This window comes from Stegostoma tigrinum, chromosome 8, assembly GCF_030684315.1.
Source record: "Stegostoma tigrinum isolate sSteTig4 chromosome 8, sSteTig4.hap1, whole genome shotgun sequence".
NCBI lineage: Eukaryota > Metazoa > Chordata > Chondrichthyes > Orectolobiformes > Stegostomatidae > Stegostoma > Stegostoma tigrinum.
In genome coordinates, this window is record NC_081361.1 from 84,289,493 (window position 1) to 84,315,422 (window position 25,930).

General features: G+C 42.6%; 1 protein-coding gene across 1 annotated transcript; it reads left to right on the forward strand.

Moving 5' to 3' along the window:
• The first annotated feature begins 358 nt into the window (after window positions 1-358).
• f3a (coagulation factor IIIa) lies at window positions 359-25,091 on the forward strand. Its single transcript, XM_048539513.2, has 6 exons — window positions 359-649; window positions 1,659-1,770; window positions 17,667-17,857; window positions 21,119-21,300; window positions 21,403-21,547; window positions 24,418-25,091. Exons 1-6 carry the CDS (start codon window positions 577-579, stop codon window positions 24,561-24,563), a joined length of 849 nt encoding a protein of 282 aa, XP_048395470.1. The 5' UTR covers window positions 359-576; the 3' UTR covers window positions 24,564-25,091.
• Window positions 25,092-25,930: the final 839 nt, after the last annotated feature.

Below are 25,930 nucleotides of genomic sequence, written 5' to 3' on the forward strand. Positions count from 1 at the left end.
GGGGTGAATGAAATCAAAGGTTATGGGGAGAAAGCAGGATTGGGCTTCTATGTTTCCTCTATGCTTCTGTGTAAGATTGGATATATCCTACACGTAAAGAAATTGGCGTGTTGTCTCAACGTAAAAATATAACCATCCTTTAAATATACCCGACCAGGATAGCTTGATGGAACAGAAAGAAATAGCTTGTTTGAAAATGCCCTGTGATTCACGCAGACACTGCTCACTTTGTTCAGGTGTGTTGTCTTCTGTCACAGCAGCGATTGCTGACTCTGGGGAGGAGCGAGACAAGCCGTGTCCTATTTCATTGGTTATTCAAGGCGGAAGGGAGAGCTGTTTTTTCTTGCCTGAACACTGGCTTTATATTCGCAGCTGAGTGGCAATGAGCGGGAAAGGAGTGGGGACAGTCGAAGCGAATGCACCGTGTAGCATAATCTTAGGGGAATCGTTTGGTGCGCTGATTATATTTACAAGACCGGCAGCAGGAGGGAGAAGCGTCGCACTTCGTTGACAGGCGAGCGGAGATCTGTATCAGTTTGGTCTAAACAGTACCGGTTTCTGTATCTCACACTAAGCATGGGCTCCCGTTCCAACATTGTCATCAGTCTGGGATTAGCATTGATTTGTCTTCGTTGTGGATTATCTTCAGGTAAACCGGTTAATAACTTTGCTGGGTTCGCTGCTTTTGTTTTGTTTAATAGCAAATGCCCAAAATCAAAACCTCGATAGAAGCTGCGCTGTTTGCGACAGAATCATTCAGATCTGCGGGAATGACCACTTGCAGCCGACGCAACTTTCCACCTTTTTAATAACTAGATGACAGTAATTTGACTGCATTTCCTCCTGGGAGGGCTGTGGGTTCGGCACGTATTTCACATGAAAGTATGTCAGTGTTCACTTGCTGTTAGCTAACAGTACAGCAGTAAACTACATACCGATGTGTCGTTCAAGCTATGCGACATTATTCTCGGCAAGTTTGGTGCATTTGTGTGAAAATCAAAGTTCTTCAGTTTAATACAGAGATAAAGCTTTTTTTATTCTTACGGTGGGTAGTGAATCTTTGGAACTTTCTTCCTGACAAAGAAACAGAGACTTTCAACATTTTAAAAACAGAAATAGCTAGATTCTTGAAAAACGAAGTGGCTTATGGTGGTTGCTTGGCCTGCTGTGTTCATCCAGCCTCACATTTTATTATCTTGGAATCTCCAGCATCTGCAGTTCCCACTATCTCTGGCTTATGGTGGTAGTTGAGAGTGTGGGGGAGTCTGATCAGCCCTGATCTTATTGAATAAGGCAGCCGCTCTGAAGGCCCGAATGGGATGTTCCTATTCCATTTTGGCGTGTACACATTAGTGTTGAAGCTGCACGCCGGTCCCTTCGGTTGCCATGAAACAGAATTAATCTAAAAATTCTCAAGTATCTCTGATTACTTCAGTGCCAAGATGTGACAAAGGAGCAGTGCTGCGAAAGCTTGCGATTTTAAGTAAATCTGTTGGACTACGTATAACCTGTGACTTCAGAGTTACTTTTGTGTCAAGGTCAATGAGTTAAAAGTTGCTCCTGCGTGGGATTTATTTTCAATGAAAACTTTACATTTTGCAAGATACGTTTCTGGTGAATGTACTGATTTAAAAGTTTATTTTTTCAAAATTCTACAGGTACTTCACTGCAACCTGTCAGGAACCTGACATGGAAGTCATTTAATTTCCGCACTACACTACAGTGGGAGGTGACCTCTCAAGACTCAGTGTACACTGTGAGGCTACACAGGTGAGTACAAATCATTATCATGTGGTCTACAGGAAGCACCGAAAGAGACACAGGTTATGACAAGGTCTTTAGGCAACAGTCTGCAAATAAAAGGAGCTTTGAGGGTTCTGAGGTAATTTGCCAATGACCATCATGTTAATTAACCACTGAAGCCAAGCACTAACAGAATGGAGTAAGCAAACTGCACCAAGAAAGCACACAAATGGAAACATTACTGAGGGTACTGTAATGGCTGTTTCCAAATGTTGGCACATTAGTAAACGGAAGTGAGTGCAGCCCCATTTCCTAGAGAAGTCTCGAGTAAAATGTTGTGCTGTGAACTGATGGAAGAAAACTGCCTAGGATGGGTTTCAGATCAGTCAGCAGTGCAAAGAGCCTTAAGTAGTAAATCAATGTGGTTTGGAACTTAGCATGTGACTGAATCCCACAGTCTGGCTCGGCTGGAGTTTTAATGCTCTAACTGCATGATTGTACAACCAAGTTGGGCATCGAAGTCTTTCAAAGAACTTCCAAACTATCAGGATGCTGAAAACTTCCAGCTGTAGATAAAGAGGAGATAGCAAGAACTGCAAATGCTGGAGTTGGAGACAACACAGCGTGGAGCTGGAGGAACACAGAAAGTCAGGCAGCATCAGAGGAGCAGGAAAGTTGACATTTTGGGTCGTGACCCTTCTTTAGAAATGGGCCCATTTTCTGCTTTCCTGCTGCTCTAATGCTGCCTGACCTGCTGTGTTCCACCATCTCCATGCTGTTGACTCTAGCTAAAAGATATTGCATTCATATACAAAAGAAGCAACAGAGGACAAGTGGTTCTGCAAACCTACTCCCGTTCATGGCGAACAGGATGTTATAATGCAAGGGATTATGGCAACCAAAGGGATCAGCGTGCAGATTCAACATTATGTGCACACACCAAAATGGAATAGGAAAATCCCATTCGGGCCTTCAGAGCAACTGCGGCAGAAATGGCATGCAATTCATAATGAGATTTTGTGGGCTCGATTTGATGGAAAATTCTTATTAGAGTGTAATAGGCAACAACTTTTGGTGACCACACAAATACTGTTAAACTTGGAAATTAGGAAGTTCATGTCTACATTGCTTTTAATTCTCCTGGAAGCAATGTTATTAGATTAGATTAGATTAGATTCCCTACAGTGTGGAAACAGGCCCTTTGGCTCAACAAGTCCACACCACCCCTTGCAGCATCCCACCCAGACTCATCCCCCTATAACCCACATACCCCTGAAAACTATGGGCAATTTAGCATGGGCGATCCACCTAGCCTGCACATCTTTGGACTGTGGGAGGAAACCGGAGCAAACCCACGCAGACAAGGGGAGAATGTGCAAACTCTGCACAGACTGTTACCTAAGGCTGGAAACGAACCCGGGGCCCTGGCGCTGTGAGGCTGCAGTGCCATCCACCGAGCCACCATGCTAGTATTTCACTGGAAGTCCAGCATTGAAACCACATGGAATGGTGCAAAGTGGCAGTGTTTGACTCACCGATACCTAGTGAACCTGTCTGAAAAAGTTACAACATGTACATTCCAATATATGTAGTCCTACAGCCATATAGTAAATTTTCATTATTACCAAATGACCTCGCAGGCACTAAAAATTAACATTGCGTTAACTTATATTTTAACTTTATTAATTTTTGGAAAATTTGGTTTTTAAATTGAAATTTTTTAAAATTAAATCCAGGGATGTAAGCTTTGTGGCTCATTCCTAATTGCCCACATGAAGGGGTTAGTGAGTATCCTTTTTTTTTCCTCACTGTTATCCCAACTTTCCTGCCTGCCAGTGTAAACAACATTTAATAAAATTGAATCTAATCCTACAATGCCCTAAGTGAAATTTCTCGAATAAAATATTTTGCAGGTTTTACATGAGTCCTTGCAGGCTTGCAAATTGTGTTCCAGTGACCTGGCTATTTTTCTCCCAATGCCAGGTTGATAGATGCACTAAATTTTTTTTATTCATTCATGCGATGAGGGCATCGCTGCCTTGGCAGCATTTATTGCCCATCCCTAATTGCCCAGAGGGCATTTCAGAGTCAACCACATTGCTGTGGATCTGGAGTCACATGTAGGCCAGACCAGGTAAGGGTGGCAGTTTCCTCCCCGGGCGATTTTTAGTGAAATGATTTGAGGTGATTCATAGTAGCGTTGAGTCACATAGATGAGGAACCCAGCCAGTTTCAGCTTAACTGAGCATTTCCATAAAAATGTGAGTAACATTTACCAGAAACCGGCCTAGTATTGCCGCTGGTATGGGAAGGCTGAATCTATATTGTTGTGAACAAGCTCAGGGGATCAGCTATGTTTGGATTTCATGTTCAGCAGAAGAATAAAAGGATCTGAAATGTGTGTCTGAACAAGTGTTTTTTACACTCGGTGCTTCACAACCTCAGGTCATTGGGTGAATTTAATTCATCCATCCAGAAGGATGACTGTTTTACCACCCCATCAGCATATGATTATTTCTTAAAGGATGCCCAGATTTCTCTGCCTCCACTACTTCATCTTGTTCTTTGGTGCATTTGTCTCTTGTGTGTGAGGAAAAACATCCTTATTTCAGTTCTAAGTGTACTTTTTTTTACTGGTTTGAATCTGTCTCCTTCCTCAATAATAGTCCAGAATTACCTTCATATTTTCTTTATCTCCTATATCAGCACCCCTTCCCCCTTTTTCATAGGTGCTTCCTACTAGCTCAAAACTGTGATACTGCTCACCAGCTCTCGGCTTTTATCTGCATAGTAATTCAGTGCTCAAATGATTCCCTGGTTTGTTGGCAGTCAGAATTAGGCAGTCTCCAAATGTGTATGAACTCAAGCCTGATAGTACTGATCATGCCTAGTATTCTATTTATTGGCCATGTCATAGAGTCGTAGAGACGTTCAGCACAGAAACAGACCTTCAGTCCAAATCATTCATGCTGACCAGATATCTTAAATTAATCTAGTCCCATTTGCCAGCATTTGGCCTAAATCCCCCTAAACCCTTCCTATTCATATACCCATCCAGATGCCTTTTAAATGTTGTAATTGTACCAGCCTCCACCACTTCCTCTGGTAGTTCATTCCATACATGCACCACCCCCTGTGTAAAAAAAAAAGTTGCCTCTTAAGGTCCCTTTTAAACCAGTTCCCTCTCATCTTAAACCTATGCCCTCTATTTTTGTACTACTCCAGGGGAGTTTCTTTACCCTATCTATTTACCCTATTCATGGCACTCATGGTTTTAGAAACCTCTATAAGGTCACCCCCTTAGCCTACGATGCTCCAGAGAAAATAGCCCCAACCTATTCAGCAACTCTGTATAGCTCAAACCCACCAAGCCTGGCAACAATCTTGGAAGTCTCTTCTGAACCCTTTCAACTTTCACAACATCCTTCCTATAGCAAGGAGACCAGAATTGAATGTAGTATTCCAAAAGTGGCCTAACCAATATCATGTACACCCACAACATGCCATTCGACACTTTGTTGATTACCACTTTGCACTTGTTAGACCTGTTAAACATCAAGTCTGCTAAGAATTTTAGACCTATCTTGACCTCAATTTTGCAAATTTCAGCAGGGAATTAATACTGGAATTCTGGCCCTTTGCTTTGCATTGTTGAACTGTTTCTGTTCTCTCGACACCAGTATGACAGATACGTAAAATGATTTGAGATTAATTTGATGTCGCACTGAATCATGTGGTTGCTGAGGTCACCCAGTGTTGCTGTAGCAGCTTCATTACTCTGCCTTAAACATTTCCATTTATGGTACTTCCTTACTGACTGTGTGCTTTCGGCAACAAAACTTAATATCCTCGTTGTTGCTTGGACACTATAACATAATGGAGTCAGACTGTGCATTGAATGTAGGAACTGTGTTTTGTTACTTGGCTCATTCACACAGTGGAAAATATTAGCTTTCTGCATCAATTTGGTTCTCTAAGACGGAAAGTACATACTATAGTGCTTACCTGATCCATCGATACAAAAATGATTCAGTGAGTTTGGAGATAAACTGGCACCTGATGCCTAACAGGAGATGTGGAGGAGAATAGGAATCTCCAGTAGTAACAATTTAAAAGAAGATGTGATAGTGGGCAATAGCTGATACCAAATGAATAGTTGGGGAAAAAACATTGAAAAACGACATCTTAGACCTAGGAACTGAAGAGCCTGGGTCACAAATGCTTAATTTATCAATTATCTGAAGAATTAAGAAGATACCATCCTTTAGAAAAACAAGTAGACCTAAGCAGCTAAGTGACCCGAATAAAACTACGTGGGGAATAAAGAGGAGACCATTATTAAAAGCATTCAAACTGCATTAATTAAGATCTGCTCTGCACAATTAATAACCATAATTGCTAACTAATTCCAATGAATCATCAGCTAATTGATCTTGACCTCATTTGATTTAATGGTTTCTAGAAATAAATTGCGAGTAATTTAGAAAATGAGAATAGGTGCGCGATCATGACACAGGCTGGATGTCAGGGCTGTGATATGTGCTACATCTGGAGGAAATGGCTCTGCCTTGAATCACAGTAGCTCAGACACTTTGAATTGGAATGTGGATTACAGCCTTCCAGCTTGTAAGGGAAAAAGGAAGAAGTTTCTGGATAGCTTGCTCCAGTGCAGAGGCTCCCTTTTAAGATTGAAGAAGGGCAGACAGTGCGCAGGGGAGGGCGAAACTGATGAGCTAGTGGAGGAGATCCTAGAAATACTGGACTTGTCCAACAGGCACTACTTGTGATGGTAGAAATGAAGACTGTAGAGAGGTGCAGGAATATTAACCTGGCACTGTGAATCAGGAAACTGCCCAAGAGGAAGGAGCAAACCAGCTAAGTTGTAACATGATACAGTACAGCACAGGAACAGGCCCTTTGGCCCATCAGCACTGTTGCTGATTCCTAATCCTTATTTATACCTGCTACTAATGCCCATGGTGGTTTCAATCCCTCTGTTCACTTCCCATTTGAGTGTCTATTGAAATACGTCTTAAACATTTTTTAATAATGTGATCTTCACTGTGTTCCAAGCACCCACCACCCTCTGTGTGAAAAACTTGCCCTGCACTTCTCCCCTAAACTTTCCCCCTCTCCCTTGAACTTGTGCCCTCATGCCGTTGACCTTTCCACTCTGGGAAAAGGCTTCTGAGTATCCACCCTATCCATGCCTCTCATAATTTTGTAGACCTCTATCAGGTGGCCCCTGAGTGTCTGTCTTTCCAGTGAAAACAATCCAAATTTATACAACCTCTCCTCATAACTAAACCCCCCCCCCACCCCCCAGATCAGGCAACATCCCTCACCATTCTGAGGAAGGTTCACAGGACCCAACACATTAACTCTGTTTTCTCCTTCACAGATGCCGCCAGACCTGCTGAGCTTTTCCAGCAGCTTTGTTCGTGCCCCCCAAAAAAATGTTTTTTGCACCCTCCCCAAAGCACCCACGTCCTTTTGGTAGTGTGATGACCAGAACTGTATGCAATATTCCAAACGTGGCCTAAAGGTTTGCACAGCTGTAACATAATTTTCCAACTTTCATATTCGATGCCCTGGCTGATGAAGGCAAGCATGCTATATGCCTTTGTAGATCCATCTGTATGTCAGTGCTCCTGAGGATTGAGTTCTGCCGTTTATTGTATAATTTGCACCTGAATTTGAGCTTCCAAAATGCACCATCTCGCATTTGTCTGGATTAAACTCCACCTACCATTTCTCTGCCCAAATCTGCAATCTATCTATAACCCACTGGATCCTTTGACGATCCTTCTCACTATCTGCAACTCTGTCAATTTTGGTGTCATCCGCAAAGTTCCTAATCAGACCACTTAGTTTTCCCCCAGATCATTTATATATATTACAAACAATAAAGGATGCAGCACTGATCCCTGCAGAACACCACTAGTTGCTGGTGTCCATTCTGAAAAGCACCCTTCCACTGCTACTCTCTGTCTTCTATGACCAAGCCAAATCGTAGAGAATTTGATCATTACAGCATTCACAGAGTCCTCTGCTTCTTTTCCCATTGACAGAGTTCTCTGAGGTTGTGACTGAGAATCCAGGATGCCCAAGGGCATTACGGTGGCTCAGCTGTTAGCACTGCTGCCTCACTGCCATAGGGAGCTGAGTTTGATTCCAGCCTCCAGCTATTGACTGTGAGCGTTTGCATATTTTGCGTGGATTTCCTCCAGATGCTCCTGTTTCCTCTCACAGTCCAAAGATGCACAGTTTAGGCGGATTGGCCGTGCTAAATTGCCCATAGTGTCCAGGGATGTGCAAGTTAGGTGGTTTAGCCATGGGAAATGCAGGGTTACAGGGATAAGGTAGGGGTGTGGGTCTGGATGGGATGCTCTTTGAAGGGTCGCATTGGACTTGATGGGCTGAATGGCCTGCTTCCACACTGTAGGGATTCTATGTATTGCCCAGCTGCTGTAAGGGAAAACCTTATCTCAGGTCATCTGGACAAGAACTTGGAAATAGAGAGGGATCATTTAGTTACCATGATTCAAGTCAGGGCCAAATGAAAAGGGAGGAGTGAGACCAAAGAATATCAGAATTGAAGAGAAAGAAAAGTTTTTCTTTTGTTAACCTGTGGACTACAGTGAACCATGTGTTAATTGCCATGAGAATAAACAAATCAGAAAGTTGAATGCAAGGCTGAAAGTGCAATGTGGGATATAGGGTTTTCATTCAATAACATTGTACTGGGGTAGGAAGGAGCTGGAAAACCTGAACTCCCTCCTAGTGGAAAGGATAAATTTGGGCTATGGATCAGACTTTAAACCAAGAAAGTGGGTGCTAGAGCCGAACTAATGTTCCAGTGAAAATAGCAAGCCTGAAGGTCACACAAAGATGAGGGAAAAACCAGACAACATACATTCTTTAACTGCGTCTGCTCCCTGACCTGATCGGCGTAAAGCAAAATAATGTGAGTGAAACGGTTAATAAAAACGACATTGTGCTGCAATGTACACAGCATTCAGAACAAACATTCATAACAAGGAGCCAGATGTACGAGGGATAATTGAAAGTTGATTCAAAGGGCACGGCTGATAATATCTTGTTAGCTACAACACACTTCAAGTTAAGCCAAGAAATGATTATACTCCAGACCATGGAGATCTTGCAGTTTCGTACACGTAAAGTGGATGGTGACATCAGCTCATGTAGTGTAGTGAGCTGACATACCCATACAACATTCCCTTTTGTGTCAATATTTTTGATTTTTATTTAGGAATAAACTTCTCCTGAACTTGATTAAACAAAATTTGAAGTATTTTCCACTCCTGATCTGCTCCTTTGTCTGTAATCATTTTTATCCAACTCAGTTTTTTTTAGTTCCACTCACAAGAATTACTTCCTTTTCTAAGGTTTAGAATTAGAATTAGATTTTATTGGACCTGTGTACTGAAGCCCAGGGATACATGAGCGCAGAGAAAAGTGTGCAATGTCGCCATTACTTCTTCATCTTAGATGCAAAGATACCTTGGTACACATTCATGGTTACAAAGTAGAAAAAAAAAGAAATAAAGCTAAAAGTTCAGCATTATAGTCCTCCTTAAGTGTTGGTCTCACAATCCCCAGAAGGGCACAATCTCCTCTGCACTGGGCTCCTCTACCACAATGAGCTCCCTCTCCCTGTGCAGGCTTGATCTCCCCTGCGCTCGATGTCGCCAAAGATGCTTGGAGGCCTCAGGATTCCTGCTGATGCCATTGCCTCAGATGCCAGGGGACCTCCCCCCCCCCCCCCCCCCCCCCCCCCACACACACACTCTCATACTCCTCCATACTGCACAAACGGAAGGTAAATAGATTAAAGTAAGAAAGAAAAATGCAGTGAAACAAGAAAACAAAGTACAAGCGTATGAAGCAGATGAGGTCTGAGCAGGGGCCCCTACATTGCGCTCCTTCTCTGTTGCAAACTTGAATTAGAAATGCTTCCTATCTATTACTGTTCTTTAATGATGCCTTTTCCAATCAAAAATCTAACCATATTATGTTATAATCACTTTACTTGGATGTTTCCTTTGTGTTTATTGCTGATAACATTATTCTGATTTATTTCCCATTGCTAAATCCATCAACGAGTCCTATGTATTTGGTCAGAAGGCGTTCTGAGCACACTGTAACAACTCCACTTCCAGGTGGTGATGAGCCACATTCTTGAACTGGTGCAGTGTTTGGAGTGAAGGTGCACTCACACTGCTGTTAGGTAGAGTTCCAGGATTCTGACTGCGTGATAGTGAAGGAATAGCAATTATAATTCCAAGTTAGGCACATTAACTGTTTCTATGTCCACAATGCTGCCAAATACTGTTGAGTGTTTCTAACACATTTTGTTATGTTTACTTAAGTATTCTTTCACACACAGTTTTGCTTTTATTTTGTTTCTGTTCCTGCTTAATTTATTGCTGCAGTGACAGTATTAACCATAAGTATCTTCAGCTGTTTATTTTCAAACCTTTGTAAAAGACAATATATTTTAGCATACATATATCTGCAAAATCATACAATAGCTTCAATAATGTAGTTTCTTTGGGATTTGTTTATTCTTCAAACGTTGTAAGGAATACGTTTACATAGATCAGACCAACTAAAGTTACACTATTTGTGAAAGTTGATGACTCTTCTGTCCCAATTCAAGCTGGAAGATCCATGTCTGAAGGTGGTAGAAATTGATTCAATGGTAGATTTCAAAAAGGAAGGCAGATGGATACTTAATGGAGGAGGAAACAACAATAACACTATGGGGTGTGGGATGGAGGTGAGGGGCGGAGGATTGGTGGTCAGTTGCACCAACTGGATTTTTCTGCAAAAGAACAGTACGTACTTGATGGGCAGAATGGCTTTTATTATTCAATAAAAATTATGCAAATAATTGAATAACTGCTGATTACAGAGCAAAGTCCTGACCCAAGAAGCTCACGTCCATGCACTTCCATTCCTGTCTGTGTGACACAGCCCATTTGAACTGAACAAATCAATACCTGCATGAAAATAACCCACCTGGAATGTACTGCAAGTGTATTCTGCGTTTGTGTGTGAACTTAGCCATTCAAAAATGCTTCCCGCATACAAATATAAGATTGTTATGATATCTAAGGTACAGCGTTGCAGTTTCAGAATTCTTTGTTAACATAATGGCTGCTGAAGTCATTTCTCCAACAGACTTTGAAGATTAGCTTTCCAAAAACAAAGTTATAAACTTGCGATTGATCTTGAGGGTTTCACACCACTCTTTAAACCAGCCCAGTTCTTCCCCTCCTCCCACTGCATCCCAAAACCAGCCCAGCCTGTCTCTGCCTCCCTAACCTGTTCTTCCTCTCACCCATCCCTTCCTCCCACGTCAAGCCACACCTCCATTTCCTACTTATCACCTCATCCCGCCTCCTTGACCTGTCCATCTTCCCTGGACTGACCTATCCCCTCCCTACCTCTCCACCTATACTCTCCTCTCCACCTATACTCTCCTCTCCACCTATCTTCTTTTCTCTCCATCTTCAGTCCACCTCCCCCTCTCTCCCTATTTATTCCAGAACGCTCACCCCATCCCCCTCTCTGATGAAGGGTCTAGGCCCGAAACGTCAGCTTTTGTGCTCCTGAGATGCTGCTTGGCCTGCTGTGTTCATCCAGCTCCACACTTCGTTATCTCCCTTTTGGCTTTTCAGTTATGTGGCAGTCAATGGGCTTGTAAATTTGAAAGGAAATTATCAGCTAATCAAACATTCCTGACTTCCCTGAAGGAGGGCATATGTCTATTTTAAGGGCAAAACAACAGCTGCTAGATAGAGTGGAAGCATTCGTGTTTATTATCACCTTTCAGGCTTCAATGTGTAAAATACTGCTTATTCATTGCATGGGTGTGCCAGGTCGCTATATTGCTACAAGCTGCAGTTTACAATGAAAGTTTTTGAAGGAATGAGATCTAATTTCTGCTCCTTATCCAAGTCTCTGTAACAATGTCAATCATATCAATGTATCCTCTAACTATCTGCTGACAAACAATAAACAATATTGCGTTAACTACAAGACACTGTTCCAGTTCGACCAAGAAGTGATTTTTTGATACTACTTAGAGGTTAGTGGCAGCCAACTTCACAATCAAGAATTATCATGCGTGAGAAGGAAAGCATGTGTTGATCTTAATCTTCCACTGGCAGAAGAAATTAATTGTGTAATGGTAATGTCATTGGCAATCCAAAACTGCAGGCTGATGTTCCAGGAACTTGGGTTTACAGCCCACTATGACATATGGTAGAATTTGAATTCAATAAAATATGGAATTAGACGATGTAGCCGCTGTTGATTGTTGTAAAAACCCAGCTAATTCACCAATGTCTTTTAAGGAAGGAAATCTGCCATCCTGACTTGATCTAACCAACATGTGACCCCAGACCCACAGCAGTGTAATTGACTCTTAACTGCCCTCTGGCTAATTATGAATGGGCAATAAATGCTGCCTGGCCAGTGACACCCACATTTGTGACTTGATAAAAACTGAGAACGGCAAATTCAAACAAAATATTTGACTTAGAGACAGTAGGAACTGCAGATGCTGGAGAATCTGAGATAACAAGGTGTAGAGCTGGATGATCACAACAGGGCAAGCAGCGTCAGAGGAGCAGGAAGGCTGATGTTTTGTGCCTAGACCCTTCTTCAGAAATGGGGGAGGGAATGGGATTCTGGAGAAAGGGAGAGGTGGATAGAAGATGGATAGAGGAGAAGATAGGTGGAGAGGAGACAGACAGGTCAAAGAGGTGGGGGTGGAGCCAGTAAAGGTGAGTGTAGGTGGGGAGAGAGGGAGTGGATAGGTTAGTCTGAGGAGGATGGACAGGTCAAGGGGGTAGGATGAGGCTAGTAGGTTGGAGATGGGGGTGGACTTGAGGTGGGAGGAGGGGATAGATGGGAGAAAGACAGGTTAGGGAGGCAGGGACAAGCTGGGCTGGTTTTGGGATGCTGTTGAGAAGGGGAGATTTTGAAACCATTGGGTTGCAGGGATCCCAAGCAGAATATGAGGTGCTGTTCCTGCAGGTTGCAACTGTGAACCTCCTTCCCCTCCCCCAATTCTGAAGAAGAGTCCCAGCCCGAAACATCAGCTTTCCTGCTCCTCTGATGCTGCTTGGCCTGCTGTGTTCATCCAGCTCTACACCTTGTTATCTCGAAATATTTGACTTCCTTATTTTTCCCAGGAAGAATGCTTAATAATTGTGATAAAGCCTGGTGCAGACCTCCAATATCAGGACTGAGGATGTAAATATGTCAGTTTCCCCAAAATGTAGTCGCTGAAGTTAAATGGCAGACAGTCTGAATCAAAGGGACAGCATGGTGGCTCAGTGGTTAGCACTGCAGCCTCACTGTGTGGAGTTTGTACATTCTCCCCGTTCTGCGTGGGTTTCCTCCGGGTGCTCCGGTTTCCTCCTACCATCCAAAGATGTGCAGGCTAGGTGGATTAGCTGCGCTAAATAGCCTGTAGTGTTCAGGGGTTTGCGGGTTATAAGGGGATGGGTCTGGTGCGATGCTTCGAGGATCAGTGTGTACTTGTTGGGCCGAAGAGCCTGCTTTCACACTATAGGGATTCTATCAACCAACGTGTTGCAGTAAACAGTTTTACAGTTTTACGCAAACCTACAGATGAATTACGAATAAAAGTATATTGACAGAGAAGGTGGTAATGCCAATGGATCAATGATCCAGAAGCTCAGTAATCTAGAAGCTTAGCCAACAGTGCTGATATCCCATGAATAAATAAAACAAAAACTCTCAGCAGGAAAATTTCTTTTGTTTTTTTTCTTTATTCATTAAGTAATAGTACTTGTTGTTATTCTTACACAGTCTGTCATTATCGGTACAGTTGCAGCAGTATTTTGAGTTTCATGTAAAATTCTGCAAATGAAGTCTGCACCCAGTGTGACTGTTAACCTAATGCTTTTTGACTGCAACATTGCACACAATGCGATTATTGCCTTTGGTATTTTGGGGCAACATGACTAGCTTGTTATAGGCTGCAATATTACCAGCTTGTTATAAGATAAATAAGAAAGATTTTCTCCATTCACTGCCAAAATCCTAAAGTTTCAAGATTTGCTCGTAGTATGAGGAGGGACTCAGACTAGTATGATGTCAAACAGGAATATGGTGACTTAGTAAGAATGGGAACTGCAGATGCTGGAGAATCCAAGATAATGAAATGTGAGGCTGGATGAACACAGCAGGCCCAGCAGCATCTCAGGAGCACAAAAGCTGACATTTCGAGCCTACACCCTTCATCAGAGAGGGGGATGGGGTGAGGGTTCTGGAATAAATAGGGAGAGAGGGGGAGGCGGACTGAAGATGGAGAGAAAAGAAGATAAGTGGAGAGGAGAGTATAGGTGGGGAGGTAGGGAGGGGATAGGTCAGTCCAGGGAAGACGGACATCCCAAAACCAGCCCAGTTCGTCCCCTCCCCCCACTGCACCACACAACCAGCCCAGCTCTTCCCCTCCACCCACTACATCCCAAAACCAGCCCAGCCTGTCTCTGCCTCCCTAACCTGTTCTTCCTCTCACCCATCCCTCCCTCCCACCCCAAGCCGCACCTCCATCTCCTACCTACTAACCTCATCCCACCTCCTTGACCTGCCCGTCTTCCCTGGACTGACCTATCCCCTCCCTACCTCCCCACCTATACTCTCTCCACCTATCTTCTTTTCTCTCCATCTTCGGTCCGTCTCTCCCTATTTATTCCAGAACCCTCACCCCATCCCCCTCTCTGATGAAGGGTCTAGGCCCGAAACGTCAGCTTTTGTGCTCCTGAGATGCTGCTTGGCCTGCTGTGTTCATCCAGCCTCACATTTTATTATCAATGGTGACTTAGTAGTTAGGACTGCTGCCTCGCAGTGCCAGAGACCTGGGTTCAGTTATAGCCTCAGGCTATTGTCAGTGGTGAGTTTGCATGTTGTCTATGAGGGTTGGCTTTGGTTTCCTCCCACAGTCCGAGGATGTCCAGGTTAGGTGGGTTCGCAGTGCAAAAATGCCTATTGTGTCTAGGAATGTGCAAACTGGGTGCATTAGCAATGGGAAATGCAGGGTTGCAGAGCAGTCGTTCTGGGTGGGGTGCTCTTTGAAGGGTCAGTGTAACTTGATGGGCTGATTGGCCTCCTTCCACACTGTAAGGATTCTACAATTACAAAGTCAGACAACTTTCTAGCATTTTTTAACTTGACTGTTCATGGCACCAACAGCAACAAGGTACTTCATGACTGTGGATAGAGGAGAAAGGCTTGTGACGGAGGTGGGTAATTTCTGATTGTTTTTGGAGGTGTTCAAAGTTGATAAGGGTCTTAATAGAGCAGATAAGTAGTTTTGCACTTAGAGGAAGGTCAGTAACTAAGGACACAGATTAAAGATAATCAGCAAAACAAAAAACCAGCAGGGAAATGAAGGGAAGGTTATAATTCACTGAGTTATTAAAATCTATAAACCACTCCAGCAGGGCTGTCAAAGTAAATTGGAAGTGAGTGGAGTCCTACTTAAAAGGAAATACTTCCACAACTAGGAGTGGGAGTAAATAAAAAAATAGGGAGTGGAACCAATTGGTAGTTCTTTCTGAGGACTAGGAAAGGCACAGGCACAATTTCCCATATGACCCCCTTCTGTGCTCTGTGATTTGATGAATTGGCAACATAAAGAGCATTCAAACCTGCCCAGTATTTTCACTTCATGCGATTTTGGCTTCACTGCAGAACTAAGTTGGAGTGTTTTGACAATGCTTCATGCACAGCATAATTAATCTTCAGGACTGACTCAGAGCAAAGTTTCAATGCAGGTGATCATGCATAACATAAAATTTTGGCAAGAGATTTGACTAACTAATTTTTTTATTCATGCAGTTGAGTAGCAACTGTTGCCTTGGGCAAAATTTCATTTGTGGTGCTGTTGGAATGTGAAAGAGCAATTCATTTCACTCCCTGCATCTGGTAACAGGATGTAGCTAAAATATTGCCAAATAGCCTGGCTAGATTCGTAGAAACCTCCACAGTATTGAGAATTTATAAAGAAAATCCTCTCCTGTCTCTGATTTGAGCTGGGCTGATTGCAAAGTTAAAGTTCAAATCTAACCACTGCTGGGGCTAGCATTTAAATTCAGTGAATCAGTCTGACATTGACTTTACACTTAATAGCACTAGGACTACCATCAATTGTCAGATCTGGTTCAGAATTTCTTTTGTTGTGCATTGACAGGATAAGGGCGTGGTTGGCTTGATCAGCACTTATTGCCCATCCCTAATTGCCCAGAGGGCAGTTATGAGTCAACCACATTGCTGTGGGTCTGGTGGTACATGTAGGCCAGACCACGTAAGGACGGTTTCCTTCCCTGAGGGATGTTTGTGAAGATGGGTTTTTCTGACCATTGACAATGGATTCATGGTCATCATTAAACTCTTAATTCCAGACTTTTTTTGTTATTGAATTCAAATGCCTCCATCTGTCATGGTGGGATTTAAACCCAGGGTCCCCAGAACATTACCTGGGACTCTGGATTTACAGTCCAGCGATTATACCACTAGGCCATTGCCTCATTTACGCCGTGTTCTTGATGCTCTGACCTGGTCTGACGTACATGTGACTCCAGATCCACAGCAATGTCGACTGGTTGAATGGCAATTGCCCTCTGAAATAGCCCAGCAAGCCACTCAGTTCGAGGGTAGAGTGTGAAGCTGGCTGAACACAGCAGCCAAGCAGCATCTTAGGAGCACAAAAGCTGACGTTTTGGGCCTAGACCCTTCATCAGAGAGGGGGATGGGGAGAGGGTTCTGAAATAAATTTCCTCTCCCCATCCCCCTCTCTGAAGGGTCTAGGCCCGAAACATCAGCTTTTATGCTCCTGAGATGCTGCTCTGCCTGCTGTGTTCATCCAGCTCCACACTTTGTTATCTCGGATTCTCCAGCATCTGCAGTTCCCATTATCTCAGTTCAAGGGTAGTTAGGTATGGGCAACAATGGTTCGCCTTTGTTTGCAACATTCACATCCCAAGATTTTTTTTATTTGGAGACGGCTATCTATTTTATAAACTCAAAGTGTACCTATTTATTCTGTTAGCCTCTGAGCTACAAATTGCTAGAAGTTGCTTTGAGGCATGGTGGTACAGGATTCCACAAGAGCCAGTAGCCCATTGGTATTTCCTCCAAATAAATCTGTCTTCATTGTGAGGTCAGAAAGGTGTTGACAGTTTAGTTGATAGACTCAAAACTTGTCCCATTCCCAATCTAAAAGGTCACATGTGCCCATGTTGTTGAGAGATAAAAAGGTGTTATTTCCTGCTCCTCTAATGCTGCTTGGCCTGCTGTGTTCATTAAAGCACACACACTCTTTTGAAGTGACTTTCAGTGGCAGAGAGTCAGGATGTAGGAGGACGGAATCAGACAGGAGTAAGGGGCAAAAGAATTGAAGAGATGGGCAGTGAGGAGGTTAGAGTCCCCTCTCCAACTCATCTGCTACTCCCCCTTCCTCTCCTCCTCCTCTTCTATCCCTCTTCCACTTCTCTTGAGTTGTAATCCAAATCCCCCGTCCGGTCCCAATCTTTCCTAAGTTCTAATGCCCCTCTCCCATTATAATGTTCATAGTACTACAGCCATGGTAAATCTAACACCTAATACAGCTTTAGCAGGAATAGCATTTCTTTTGCTTGCTGCTGTAAAGGAAGGTGTGACATTTTGTAAGGTGTTAACAAGTCTGGAAATGAACCTATTGTGTACATTTTATGGGCTGTCGATGTGCAGAAACAATTCAGACATATTAGCACTGAACTGACATCAATGGCAGTTTATTCATTCCCATTCTCCCCAGTTCTCTGAACAGTAATCAGTGTCTCATAAGTTTGTCCTAAATGATTTTTTTTTTAACACAGCATGAATTCAAACTGGAAAAAGAAGCCAGAATGTGTCCTGGCCAAAATTACAAGCTGTGATGTGACCAGCCTGATGCAGAATGTAACAGATAGCTACGTTGCTGAGGTGGAGACCCACAGTGCAGAACCGACAGAGGAATTGGAAGAGTCACCTTTTGTCAGATCTAGCCAGTTCGAGCCCTTAAAGCAAAGTAAGTGTCTCCAATATTTCCACACCACGGGGCAGCCTGTTTTATAGAGTTTACAGCAGTCAGCATAACTTGTTCTTTTGTAGTAATTTGAATAGTGAAATGTTCCTGGGTGTTGTATAGGAGCTTTATCGGAATGTTTGATTGTGCCATGTGAAAGGAAATTTGGAAAGCTGACCAACACGTTGGTTGAGTTCTAAGGTGCTGCTAGGCCCGCTGTGTTCACCCAGCTGTATACCTTGTTATCTCGGTTGAGTTCTTGAAGTAATTTTTAAGGCAGGGACATAAAGAGGATGTGAATGGTAAAGAGTCGAAGAGGTTTAGGGAGGGAGTTGCAGATCTTAAGGCAAAGTTAGCTGAAGGCCTGGCCATCCATGATGCAGCAGTTCAAATTGGAGATGCATACGAGGCCAGACTTCGTGCATTACAAATATTCTGGGTGGGGGTGGGGGGGCTAGCGGTGGGCAAGTGCGATTCTAAATCTTGAGCAGGTCATAGAGTTGGGGAGAAAGGAGGCCGAAGGAAGGATTTGAAAAAAAAGTGTGAGAAAGTTAAAATTGAGATATCGCTAGTTCTGAGAGCATGGATAAATGGCAGATGATGCGAGATTTGACCAGCAGAGCTTTGAGTGAGCCATTAGAGGTTGAATGCTGGGAGAGTGTTGGAGTGATCTTACCATTAACTGCGACCTGTCATCCACCTTCCTTCCTTCCTTCTCACTGAAACAGAATATTGCTGGAAACACACAATAGATGCTTCACAAGCACAGTAAAGAGAAAGGACCATATTTCTCATGAAGGGATGAATCAGAAAAGTCTATTCTCTGTACAGGTGCTGATATACCAAACTCCTTTGCTTCTGTATTTATCATGTTCTCTTCCTTACTGGGACATACATGAACAATCTTCTTATTCAGCTGTAAGAGAACATATTACTAAAAATGAAATAACGGAATGAGTCAAGCTTAAGAGTCAGATTAAATGGGCACAAAAGAGAAAATTAAAAATGAATGCATCATAGAATAGTTCAGTACAGCAGAGGCCCTTTGGCCCATCTAGTCTGTACTGCCAAAAATATATTACTACCTACACTAGTCCCACTTTCCCACACTAGGCCACTAGCCTTGAATGTTATGACACAACACGTGCTCATCCAAGAACTGTTAAAGATTGTGAGGTTTCTGCCTCAGCCACCCTCCCTGGTAACCATCCTACCATCCTACCAACCTCCACGTGAAAACATTTTTCTTCCAATCCCATCTAAACCTCCTGCCTTTCACTTTAAAATTATGCCCCATTGTATTGACCTTTCAACCAAGTATAGCTGCTTTCAATTCACCCCGTCCATCCCCCTCATAATCGTATGCACCTCTATTGGGTATCTCCCTCAAACTTCGGTGCTGTAATGAAAAAACATAAGCTTATCCAGCCTCCCTTCATTGCCTAGGGTGGAGCATTTCAGCATCATCCCAAATAATCTCTTTTGCACCCCAACCTCACCTGTACAATCACACTCTTTCATGATAGGGTGCTGACCAGAACTGCACACAATACTCCAGCTGAGGCCTGACCGAAGTCCTGCACAGCTGCAGCACGACCTCCCTGCACTTATAATCTACAGCTGACAAAGGAAAACATCCTAAAAGTCTCTGTAACTACCCCATTAATCTGTCCTGCCACTTTCAAGGAGCTGTGACCAATACACCAAGATTGTGGGGAGGTGATGGGCCTAGTGGTATTATTGCTAGACCCACAAACTCAGCTAATGTTCCTGGAACCCAAGCTTGAATGCCACCATGGCAGATGGTGGTATTTGAATTCAATAAAAAAGCTGGAATTAAGAATCTGTTGACTTACTGTAAACCATTGTGAAGTAACCATTGTCAGGAGAAACCCATCTGGTTCACTCATGTCCTAAAGGGAAGGAAATCTACCATCCTCACCTGGTCTGGCCTACATATGATTCCAGACCCACAGCAACGTGGTTGACTCTCAACTGTCCTTTGAAATGACCTAGCAAGCCACTTAACGTCAGCTAGGCACAGGTAATAAATGCTGGCCAGCTAGAGACGCCCACATCTCACGAGTGAATAAAAAAGATTCTTCTGAGCACCGTAGTGTCTTGCCATTTATTGAGTATTCCCTCATTATTCGTTCTTCCAATGTGCATCACTTCACTTTTATCAGGGATTATATTCCATCTAGCGCTGATCTGGTCACCTGACCAATCTCCGCTTCAAACCTAACACCTGCCTCCTCATTGTCAACCATGCAACCAAGCTTTTTGCCACATAGTCAAAGTGTTCCCCACATTGCACCCACTGAACCAGAATTTCCAGTTGTAATGATTGTGACAGTGCCTGTTGTAACTGACAGCAATGTCTAGCAACGCACAAGCACAGTCAAATGTAAACTTCAATAGTATTTGTAAGTGAAGGCCTGTGCCTTTACAGGGTAAGCTGCTGCAGTCTTCAAAGAAGGTATCGACACAGAATCCATCTTTTATATCAGCTTCAACATTTCACACCCAGTACTGCTTCATAAAAAGGTTGAACAAGTTCAGTGTTGTCAACATTGTGTATACCAAGACATAGTTACTGCTGAAAAACACTGCCCCTGAAGAAGTTATTTTAAGAGGATGGAGTATCATTCTTTCCCCTCCATCATTCCAAAAGTTCTGATGAAGGGTCTAGGCCCGAAACGTCAGCTTTTGTGCTCCTGAGATGCTGCTTGGCCTGCTGTGTTCATCCAGCCTCACATTTTATTATCTTGGAATTCTCCAGCATCTGCAGTTCCCATTATCTCTGATTCCAAAAGTTGTGACAGTTTTTAAAAAATCTTATTTATCATATTATATTCTTCACCCCAAATCTCATGTACATCCCTTAATTTTCTTTTTTGCATTTTGTAAACTGCTTGAGTTTAATTATAATGCGTGCTTTGTTGTCTGAAAGAATTCTTCAATTTGATTGGTTGCTCAATTCGCTTGCTGCCATCACCATTACTGAAGTCTACTGAGTTCCCATTAATGGCCCCACATTCAGAGTCAGAATAAGCAAAAAGATTGCTCTAGGTCCAGTTAAATCACTGTGCCAGGCTGTTTTTAAGGTTAGTGGCTAGTGGCGTCCTTTCATTAATAACTGCTTATTGCATGCCAACAAATTTTGAGCATTTATATCATGTTGCAGCATAAGAGCAATAAAAGAATATTCTTGCCAGAAATGATATATGTTGGATTAACATGGTGATGTTCTTTATATTCTAGCTGACGTTGGAGAAGCAAGCTTTCAAATTTTTAAAAAGAGTCAAGATGAGATTGAAGTGTTAGTAGAAGATCCACTTACAGGCATCATGTTTCCTAATAAGACTTCAAAAACTCTGCGTGATATCTATGGGACAGATCTCAAATACAAGGTGTTTTACTGGAAAGATGGCACAAGTGGCCAGGTTTGTTCAAGCGTTGTGACAAATTTGTTTTTTTTTCTGTTTGAATAATCCTTGTATTCCTGATTTAAAAACAGCAATCTTTAAATAACTTTGTTTCTACAGAAAACTCAAACTGACAACAATCAAAGAATAATTATTAAGATTGACAAGGGAGTCAATTACTGCTTCTTTGTTCAAATCCACATTACATCACCATTCAAAAATAGCCCAAAATCTCAAAGCAAATGCACAGATCTTCAAACCACAGGTAAGCCCTTGTTTATTTGAAACAGTAGTCCTGCTTTATAAGGGACCCCATCCATCAGGTGTACTCTGAATCTGAGGAACTGCTATTGCTGATTTGGAAGCAAAATGTTGTAGATGCTGGAAATCAGAAACAAAAGTATGAAGTGCTAGAGAAAGCCAGGAGGCCTGACAGCATCTGTGGAGAATATCAGACTTGAAACATGAACTCTATTTCTCTCTCTGCAAATGCTGCCAAATCCTGCTTTCTTCCGCTCTTCTGCTTTTACTGTTGCTGATACTTATCCAGAGAATTCTTTTCTATTTAAAGAATAATAATCTAAGTACCCATTGACCAGGAGACCCTCAGTATCTTGCAAAATTCATTCTCTTTAACAGCACTTCACAATGATGCACTTCAGTAAAATGTGGAACACCCCTCAGTGAATCTAGTGAGCAAGAAATTTTCTGGTATATTACTAAGATATGGAAAGAGATTGGAGAAATTGTTCATCCTGGGAGGCAGTGGTGTAGAGGCCCTGTCACTCAGCTCATAATCCAGAAAGTCAGGCTAATGCTCGAGCAATGTGGGTTCAAATCCGACTATTGCAACAAAATCTGGATTAAAGCACTAGCCTAATGGTGACCACTGTGCGTTGCTAAAAAGGAAGCTCATCTGATTTCTGGATGTCCTTGAGAGAAGGAAATTCATAGATCACAAAATCCCTACAGTGTGGAAACAGGCCCTTTGACCTAACAAGTTGACATTGACACTTGGACCATCCCACCCAGACCCATCCCCCTATAACCCACCTAAGCTACACATCCTTGGACACTACAGGCAATTTAGTCTGGCCAATTCACCTAGCCTGCACATCTTTGGACTGTGTGAGGAAACCGGAGCGCCCGGAGGAAACCCACGCAGACCCAGGGAGAATGTGCAAACTCAACACAGGCAGTTTCCCGAGTGTGGAATTGAACCCAGGTCCCTGGTGCTGTGAGGCCGCAGTGCTAACCACTGAGCCACCGTGAAATCTGCCATCCTTACCTGGTCTGGCCTCCATGCGACTCCACAGCAGTGTGCTTAATAATAAATGCCATCTGGGATGGCAATAAATATTGACCAAACCAGCAATGTCCTCGTTTCATGAACAACTTAAAATAACCAGGGACATTCTGCAACAGAAAAAAAAAGCAGGAATGTGATCGAGGTTTTAAAATCTTGGACCATTTTGAGAGAGTAAATAGGTAGAAACTGTTCCCAGTAGCTGACTAGTCAGTAAACGGAGCCCTCAGATTTAAAGTACTTGCCAAAGGAATCAAAAGTATCATGAAGAAAGTGTTTTTTTTTACATAATGAGTTATTGAGAACTGTTTGACAGAGCCACAGAAGCAGATTCAACAGCAAAATTCGCAAGTTAGCCAGATAAATATTAATGGAGGAAAGAAAGATTACAAAGTTTGGCTGAGGAAGAGAAGGAGATTGGAATTAGATTGCTGCATCAGAGAGCCAGAATAGGCGAAAAGGTTTTTTTTCTGTGCTGTATCATTCTATAAACAGAAGCTCATACCAGTCTCAGATTGATGCAGATTGACATATCTGCCAAATGCAGACAAAAACCAGAAACTATTCATAATTCTATTGAGGGTTAGTTGTGAACTTGTTTAACACTGGCATATGTTTATCATCACCTGCAGCATTAGAGGCGCTGTGCATATTAAGAGGTTGAGATGGATAGAATTGTACCACACGCAACAGAGTCATCAGTTAAATTGCTGCCAATTTCAGCCCCATAGTAGTTCCCTTGTTTAACAGTTCACTAAATCTTGGTGACATTGCCAAACAGTAGTTCAATAATAAATCATTTTTGTGATTAGCTTAAAGACACAGCCACAACACAGACGGAGCTATTTAGCTCAGTGTATCTTTTCCACCTCTTTAGCAGTGCTACCCAATTAACCTCTTGCCCCAGGGTGGTATATTTTTCATTGCCTTCAAGCTTTTGTCGAATTCTTCATTTAATGTGCCGACAAAGCCTACTTCAAAAACCATGACTAGCGGTGCACTTTAGAAAACAATAAGCGGAAGATAGCATTCATGCCACACAAGTGCCAGGCAATGACTGCCTCCAACAAGACAGAATCTAATAATCACCCCTTGCCATTCAGTAGTGCTGCAATCGCTGAATCCCACCTCTATCAACATCCTTGGAGAATACCACTGAGCCAAAACAGAACTGGGGCAGCCATATAAATATTGTGACCTACTCTCAAAACCAAAGACTGAATTCTGCAGTGAGAAACTTACCTCTTGGCTCCCCAAAGCCTGTTCACCATCTGCAAGGCACAACACAGGAGTGTGATGGAATACTCCCCACTTGCCTGGATGAGTGCAGCCCCAACAACACTTCAAGTGTTTAAAAGCAGCCCACTTTATTGGCACCCTATCTGCTACTTCCCACACCACCACTACTTCACCACTGCTGCAGCGTGACAACTGGGCATACCAGCCACAAGATGCACTGCAGTAATTCTCCAAGGCTGTAATGACCGCACCTACCGAATCCTCAACTTTTGCCGCCTAGAAGGACAACAGCAGCTGATAGAATATTCATTCTACCAGTACACAAATTTAATCAGCTAATTTATGCAATAAAAATCATAAGCATTGGCAGCATGCAACAAATGCAGCAACATCAGAACAGAAAGGCAGGTTAATGTTGTTGGCGGACAATCTGCATTAGAACAAATCCAACTTTACTGTCTGAAATGTTAACTTCCTGTGCCCTCTGAGTTTCCCATGTATTTCTAGCAGTTTGTAGTAATATCTGATTTGTGATGTATGCAGTTTTAGTCTTTTCCTGATCACATTTTTCTCCTTTCACCCCTTTTTAGAGTATGGCCTTGGCCTCTATGCCATAATAATAGTAGGAGCACTGGTGGTCATCAGCGTTATCATTGGGGTGACGGTGTGTTTGTGCAGACGTAAAACTGTTCACAACAATGCGGAGACAAACCCTCTGAAGACGGTGTCTGCATAATTCAGAAGAAATGTGTCTTGAGCGACAGGTCACATCGTGAGCTGCTGGTTGGATTTTTGTAAAAATTTCTTCACTGACAATAGGGAGCGAACGACTCCTGTAGCATGTGTACCTCACAAGCATAACTGACTATTCACAGATGTATGGTGAAAAGAAAGATTTTGTTTCTATGAAACATTATCACCATATCAAGCAAGCAGGGAACTTTATTTACTTTCTGAAGCACTAATCGCGAAAAAGAAATTCTAATTGATTGATAAGGCACTTTCATATTTTTTCATGCTATCAATTTTTAAAGGATGTTCTGGAATGTTGTGCAAGCAAGGATGTTATAAATTTATTCCATTTATTTAATGACAAAGTCTTAACTATTTTTCTTTGAACTGAAGTGCACCTTGAGGAATCTTTGGTACATTTGGGTGTTGTAATTTTCTTGTTTGTCTATCAAAGGGGGATATATCTTTTTAAATGTGTGTGTTTTTAAACTTTTTTAAATAGAAATAACTGACACTACTTAAGAAGTGATGGTATTTCGGTGAAAATAAAAGTATTTTTATTAAAATTATGTATCGCTTTATTTTACAGGAAGTTTGCAGAGTTTTCTCTGTGATCCACTGCACCAGTTAAGCTGTGACTTAACACCACACATTGTCATTGTTTATATCTTGTTTGCTCCTTTCCCTGTTGCTGCCAATTTTCTTCCAATTCGTCTTTTGGTGTTTCTGTCTTTCACTGGCTCAGTATTATATGTTACCGCTTTTTCAACAAAGGAAGCAAAGCAGCAGTTGTTTCAAAAGGAGAACTTTATGGCTAGTTTTTTGGTCTCACCTTGGCTTGTAAAAAGTGCGGCGGTAAACTGCAAGAATTGGTCCTACTTTGAAGAGCCACATTTTTCTGATTGTCCTAGGGCCACCATGCTTTGCCGCAACGTCAACTTAAGGCACCCTGAAAGAACCCGAAAAAAAAATTACGAGTCGGATTGCATGCTGATTTAGAAATTATTCCAGTTTGAGAGATTTGAAAATGATATCAGTTTAAATGAGATAACAAGGCGTGGAGCTGGATGAACACAGCAGGCTGAGCAGCATCAGAGGAGCAGGAAAGCTGATGTTTCGGGTCGAGACCCTTCTTCAGATTTCTGTGTTCGTCCAGATTCACACCATGTTATCTCAGATTCTCCAGCATCGGCAGTTCCTGCTGTATCAGTTTAAATGATGCAGGGTGAGAAATAGATTGGATGTTCAGTTTCTGTACTGTCACCTCACCCTGCAGAGGGTATAGGAGGCAAAGTGGGGTGTGCTGAGAGACCTTCATCTCCAACAATGTCAATGTCCTTCTGCACCCTGCAACGGTAAGAGGCATGACCT

What these genes read in the sequence shown, in the direction of transcription:
- f3a (XM_048539513.2), top strand. Translation starts at nt 577, where the DNA reads ATGGGCTCCCGTTCCAACATTGTCATCAGTCTGGGATTAGCATTGATT. An exon ending in AAGATGGCACAAGTGGCCAG is followed by an intron (nt 21,301 to 21,402) that starts GTTTGTTCAAGC and finishes TTGTTTCTACAG; the next exon opens with AAAACTCAAACTGACAACAA. An exon ending in CACAGATCTTCAAACCACAG is followed by an intron (nt 21,548 to 24,417) that starts GTAAGCCCTTGT and finishes ACCCCTTTTTAG; the next exon opens with AGTATGGCCTTGGCCTCTAT.